At 60.6% G+C, this 5,819-nt stretch overlaps 1 protein-coding gene across 1 annotated transcript in view; it reads right to left on the bottom strand.

Moving 5' to 3' along the window:
• The window catches only part of Jup (junction plakoglobin), a gene marked incomplete at its 5' end in the record, with an annotated part of 11,098 nt that extends 6,881 nt beyond the window's left edge, over positions 1 to 4,217 (bottom strand). Inside the window, 4 exon segments of the mRNA XM_013519431.1 lie at positions 510 to 711; positions 2,123 to 2,361; positions 2,460 to 2,719; positions 4,005 to 4,217. Coding sequence (XP_013374885.1) covers positions 510 to 711; positions 2,123 to 2,361; positions 2,460 to 2,719; positions 4,005 to 4,212 — 909 coding nt within the window.
• Between the last annotated feature and the right edge of the window lie 1,602 nt (positions 4,218 to 5,819).

Raw genomic sequence — 5,819 nt, forward strand, 5'->3', positions numbered from 1 at the left:
GTCTTGCTATGTAATTCAGACTGGCCTTGAACTCACTATGGAGCCCAGGCTGGCCTTGAACTGGCCATGATCTTCCTGCCTCAGCCTCCCCAGTGCTGGGGTGACAGGCATCCGCCACCTCACCCGGCTCAAATATTTATTTAGAGCTTTCAAAGGCAACAAACAGCCCGCTGCTGCACAATGCCCATCAGCCCGCCACCGCTGGCCTGGGGGCACTGAACGTCTCCGGCCCCCAGTGACAACTGTTTCTGTGTGGGAAAAGCTCTCCGGTGACGCCCGTTACAGTTTGGTTGACAAAGGGGATAAACTGCTGGGCGTGGGGGGTGCACAGGGTGAGGGAGGCTGAGGCAGGAGGATCACAACTTCAAGCCTCGCTCAGGCAACTTCACCACTCGGTGAGACTCTGTCTCGAAATAAAAAATGAAAAAGGCTGGGGTGCAGCTCAGCACGAAGCCCCGGCCCCGGCCCCATCACCGCGTCCAGCGGAGGCGGCCGGGCGCCGGCCCCACCTTGCTCTCCTGGTTGCCGTAGGCCAGGAGCTGCAGGCAGTCGGTGGTGATGGCCAGGAACTTGGGGTTGTTCTTGTTGAGCAGTGGCACCATCTTCTGCAGCCCGTCGGCCAGGCGCACGGCCATCTTGGCGCCCTCCTGGTACAGCAGCAGGTTGTGCAGGGTGGTGATGGCGTAGAACAGCACCGACTCCACGGGCGAGCTGTGGGCGGCAGCGGGGCAGGCGTCAGGGCCCGGCCAGCGCCGCCAGCTCAACTCACCAGCCCGAGCACAGGCCAGGCCCTGGGTTCTGTCCCAGCACCGTGGAAAATAAAGTCAGACCGTGGAAGTGCGGCCCCGAGGGCACGGGACCAGGGCTCTGACGCACGCCTGTCATCTCAATACCCGGGAAGCTGAGGCAGGAGGGTCCCTGAGAGTTTGAGGCCAGCCTGAGCTATAGAGCAAGACTGTCTCGAAAGAGAAAAACTACCCCGGTAAGCCACTGACGACTTCGCTCTGCTGTCTGCTGTGTACTCACAGCACCAAGCTGTCGGCCACGTCCCCTCTGTGCTCACCCGCCAGCGCGGAGCCAAAGTAACCACTGCCAACGCTGCGTCACCTTCTCACCATGGGTGAGTTTGTTTTGTGTATTTGTTTGTTGTATTTTTTCCCCGTCACAGGTTCTCCCTAAGTCGCAAAATTACCCAGGCTGGGCTCCAACTTGCAATCCTCCTGCCTCAGCCTCCTAGAGTGCTGGGATTCAGGTGTGAGCCTCCACACTGACTTATATGCATTTTAATATAGTCAGAATAACACATAAAGGGTGTATTCTACTGTTCACTTAACGTTATACCATAGCCGGGCCTGGTGGAACACACTTGTCATCCTAGCACTCAGGAGGCTGAGGCAGGAGGACTATCATGAGTTCAAGGCCAACTTCGGCCACGTAGTGAGTTCCTGGTGAAGCCTGAACTATATAGCAAGACCCTGTCTCAAAACAAACAATATAGCATAAACATTTGCACAGTTTTAGGAATGCTTCAGTAGTAATATTTTTAATGGCTGCATAAGGTCTTATATTGAAGTGATACACTGGTCATATTTATTTTTATTGGCCATTTTTGTTTTTTGAGCTTTTGTAGCCATTTTTATTTTATTTTTTGGGGTTTTTTTTTGAGAAGGGAGTCTCACTGTGTAGCCCAGGCTGGCCCTGAACTCAACAAATAGTCCAAGCTGGCCTCAAACCAGTGATGGCAAACCTTTTACAGCTTTCAGTGATAACAAATAGCCAGGTGCAGCACAAATGCCATAGGTTCGCCACCACTGCTCTAGGCAATCCTCCTGCCTCAGCCTCCCCCTGCGTGCTAGGATTACCAGCATGCACCACCACACCCTGTCTGCTGGGTACTTAAATAAAATACAATCTCAGGGTCCCTTGAGCCGAGCTGCAGAGCACCCCTTACTGTCCCCTCCGAGCGGACCCCAACTCCTGCTTCTCCCCTGCCTGGTGCTGAGCACACAGTCAGTCTCTGCAGCGTCTGCTACGGAAGCCCTGGGGGCTCTGAGGGAACAAAACCAACTGTGCCCCCGGGACTTGTGCCCCCTCGGGAAACCCCAGAGGCCCTGGGCAGCACCTGAGCATGCGGACCAGGGCGGGGATGCCGCCCGACTTGAAGATGCTCAGCAGCCCCTCGCGGTGGTGTGACAGGTTGTGCAGGATGCTGGTGGTGCAGCGCGCCGTGTCCAGGTCGCTGGTGTTCTGCATGGTGCGCACCACGGCAGCCACCAGCTGCGGGGACCCCATCAGGGCCCGGCGCGAGGCCTCCTTCTTGGACAGCTGGTTCACGATCATGGCTGCCTTGGTCACCACCACCTGCGAGGCAGGGACGGGAAGTTCACACGGAGCCCGGCCCAACGCCACCCACGCCTGGGGGTGCGGGGGCCGGCCGCCCTCCCCGGGACCCCACCGACCGGGTCCTCGTCATTGAGCAGCTTGGTGAGCTCGGGCAGCGCCCGCGTGGCCAGCTCGGCGTCGTCCTGGTAGTTGATGAGGTGCACGATGGCTGACTTCAGCAGCTGGGACGGCTCGGCCAGGCGCTGCAGGTTGGTGGCCTGGTTGTCCACCTGCGTGGCCAGCAGCAGCGAGCTGTCCTCGCCCGTCACACCCGGACACATGGCCTCCCGCACACGCTTGGCCCTGGCCGTGGTGGACATCTGGTACTCCAGGTCACCTAAGGTAGAGCAGGGGGACTTAGCGCAGGACACGACCTGTGGGCCAAAGCCAGGCACAGGGCACGAGGGCTCCACAGCCCGGCCACACAGGGGCACCATCGCCTCAACTTCCCACCTGGAATGTGGCGCCCACCTGTCCCGTCCCCGTCCTGTAGGGTTCTTACACTAAACATTACACTGTAGTTGTCACCCGCTCTCGAAAGAAAAGTCTAGAGCGGGGCATGGTGGTGCACACCTGTCATCCCAGCACTTGGGAGGCTGAAGCAGGAGGATCACCCCAGATTTAAGCCAGACTGTGCTACACAGTGAGCTCAAGACCACACATGGGATACATAGTAAGACCCTGTCTCAAAAAAAAAAAAAGTCGTGTGCCCCGGCACCAACACTATGAAACTGTCAGTGATGCTGATTATGCAAAAGGACAGCTAGGGTGAGCGGTAGCTCAGTGGCAGAGCTCTTGCCCACCATGCACCAAGCACCGTGTTCCTTCTCCAGTGCTGAAAAAAAGAACAGCTAAGCCAGGTGTGGTCGCACACACCTGTACTCCCAGCACTCTGGAAGGCTGAGGCAGGAGAACTGAAAGTTTGAGTCTAGCCTGGACAACTTAGCCACTTTGTAAAATTTTGTCTCAAAATAAAATTTTTTTGAAGGCTGGGGTTGGAACTCAGTGCCAAGGCTCTGGGTTCAAGCCCAGTACTGAAAAAAAAAAAAAAAGCTACAATTTTTTGAGTCCTATGTGCCTGCCAGCGAATTAAGTGCGTTCCTATTTTCTCATTAAATCTGACAAGCACCCAACACGGTGAGCATGCAACCCCCCCTCCCCGTCCCCGCTTCACAGATGAGAACCCTGGACCGCAGGGTCTCCAGACAGCCGGTTCCTCTTCCCTCAGCCAGGGTGGGGGTGGCATCAGACATCCCCAACACTTCGCAAGACCCATTATCCCTCACCACCTCCCAAAGCACAGCCAGGCAGAGCCCTGAGCGCCCCAGTGGGGGCCTTGCAGAATGCGGGTCACCTGCCACCTGCACCAGCAACAGTGGGGTTATGAGTGCATCACCGGGCTGGGCGTGGGGGACGCACACATGTAATCCCAGCACTGGGGAGGCTGAGGCAGGAGGATCGTTGTGAGTTCAAGACCAGCCTGGGCTACAAAGTGAGCTCAAGGGCAGCCTGAACTGCATAGGAGACCCTGTCTCAAAAAGACAAACAAAAAAAAAGAGTGCATCACCACCCCCACCCACCCCGCCGGGGTCCCCTGGCCCCCAGGAAGTGCCTGGCCCCACCTGGGCCCTGGGGCACGCCCTGCGTGTACGTGGTGGTCTTCTTGAGCGTGTACTGGCGCCCGCAGGCCTCGTCCTCCTCCAGGACGCCCTTGCTGCTCACGGAGGGCACGCAAGTGTTGGCGCCCGAGTGGATGCCCGAGTCGTAGGTGTAGGTCTGCTGCCACTCCGTCACCTTGATGGGCTGCTCCAGCAGGTTCATCACCTCCATGGCGGCTGTGGGGAGGGGGCAGGACGAGCGGCAGAAGTCAGCCTGGCCCCAGCTCGGCGTGTGGGTGTCCCTCTCCCTGACCTGGCCCTGCCCGCCGCCCCCAGGGGCTGGGTATGGGGCGGCCCAGGGCAGCGCTGAGACCCGAGGGACGGCTGCCCCGAGCCAGGGCTGGCATCTCCGACCCAGCCCCTTGGGAGGGCCAGGCCCCAGCAGGAGGCACTCGGGAGGGCGAGGTGAGCCTGGGCCGCCGGGTGCAGCAGCGAAGCGGTCGGACTGGTTTCTCCGGGCGGGGGCGCCAGGCTCCTGGGGACCCTGCCTCTCTCTTCCCGGCAGGTTGGGCAGGCTGGCGCGGGCCCCCAGCTCAGGCCCAACCTCTGCTCCGCGCCCCTGGGCCAGGCGCCTCCCTGCTGGGCCTTGGTGGCCCTGTGGGTGGGGGCCAACCAGGCTCTGCCGCCGCCATCCCCGGCAGGCACCTCGAGGAGCCGGTGGCAGAGGACGCAGCCCAGCTGGGCACACAGGTGCACAGTGTCAGGCCCTGGCTGTGGGCACCGCCCGGCCGACGCACGGGGTCCCTTCCAGGTGCCCCGGAGGCCAGGCTGGGGTACAAGGGTGGCAGGCGTCCATGGCGGCCACGGCCCTTCCGCATGCAGACACGGGTGCCCTGCCAGTACCCCCTACACAATGCGGTGGCCCCCAGCACCTCCAACAGGGACAGCAAAACCAAGGGAGGGCTGGTGTCCCCAGGCCCCACCCAGGAGCAGAGGCTGCCTCCGGCTCCACGCCGCCCTCCCCCAGGTGACTAAGCCCTGCCTCTCCGGGCTTGACGGCCGCCCTCCCCGCACACCTGGAGGGGAAGAGGCGGCGCCACCCCTCCCACCCCAGTGACTCAGAGTTTCGGGCTGGTAAAGAGAGGCAGCCACCAGATGTGCACAGCTGCTGCGGAGAAGGACCAGAGGGAGCAACCCAGGCACAGACAGGAGGCAGAGGCAGGAAACTCCGGCCCTCGTCCCAAGGGTGGGTCCCAAGAGCCAGCACCCCCAGGGACGCTGGAGGAAACTGGGCGCCAAGCACACAGGAGATGGTGACGCTGGGAGCACGGGCACCCTGGCCCTGCAGTGCCACCGTGGGCACCCCAGTCTGCTGGGCTTGGGACAAGCTGCCCATCTCCGGCCCTGGCCACAGCCCCATCCCGAGCGGAAATGGCCCTGCCCCACAGCGGAGCCAAGCCAGAGGGTGGGGGCTCCCCTCAGCCTAAGGACCCTGTTTAGGGGCCTCTGCAAGGCTGCTGAGGCAGGAGGACTGCAAACTCCCGTGAGCACTGCTTGGGCAGTTTAGTGACTGAGCAAGACCCTGACTCAAAAACAAAGGGCTGGGGCTGTAGCTCAGGATGAAGGCCCTGGGTTCAATCCTCAGTACCAGAAAAAGGGTGTGGGCACACCAGCTGGGTGGGGCGCACATCTGTAATCCAGGGACTCTGGGAGGCTGAGGCAGGAGCAAAAATTCAAACCCAGCCTGGGCGACTCAGCCAGACCCTGTCTCAAAATTGAAAAACTGTCTGAGGGCTGGCTTTAGCCTGGCGGCCCCTTCCGCATGCCTACTTAAAAACT

Source organism: Chinchilla lanigera, unplaced genomic scaffold (genome assembly GCF_000276665.1).
Source record: "Chinchilla lanigera isolate Chin_1 unplaced genomic scaffold, ChiLan1.0 scaffold00050, whole genome shotgun sequence".
Taxonomy (NCBI): domain Eukaryota; kingdom Metazoa; phylum Chordata; class Mammalia; order Rodentia; family Chinchillidae; genus Chinchilla; species Chinchilla lanigera.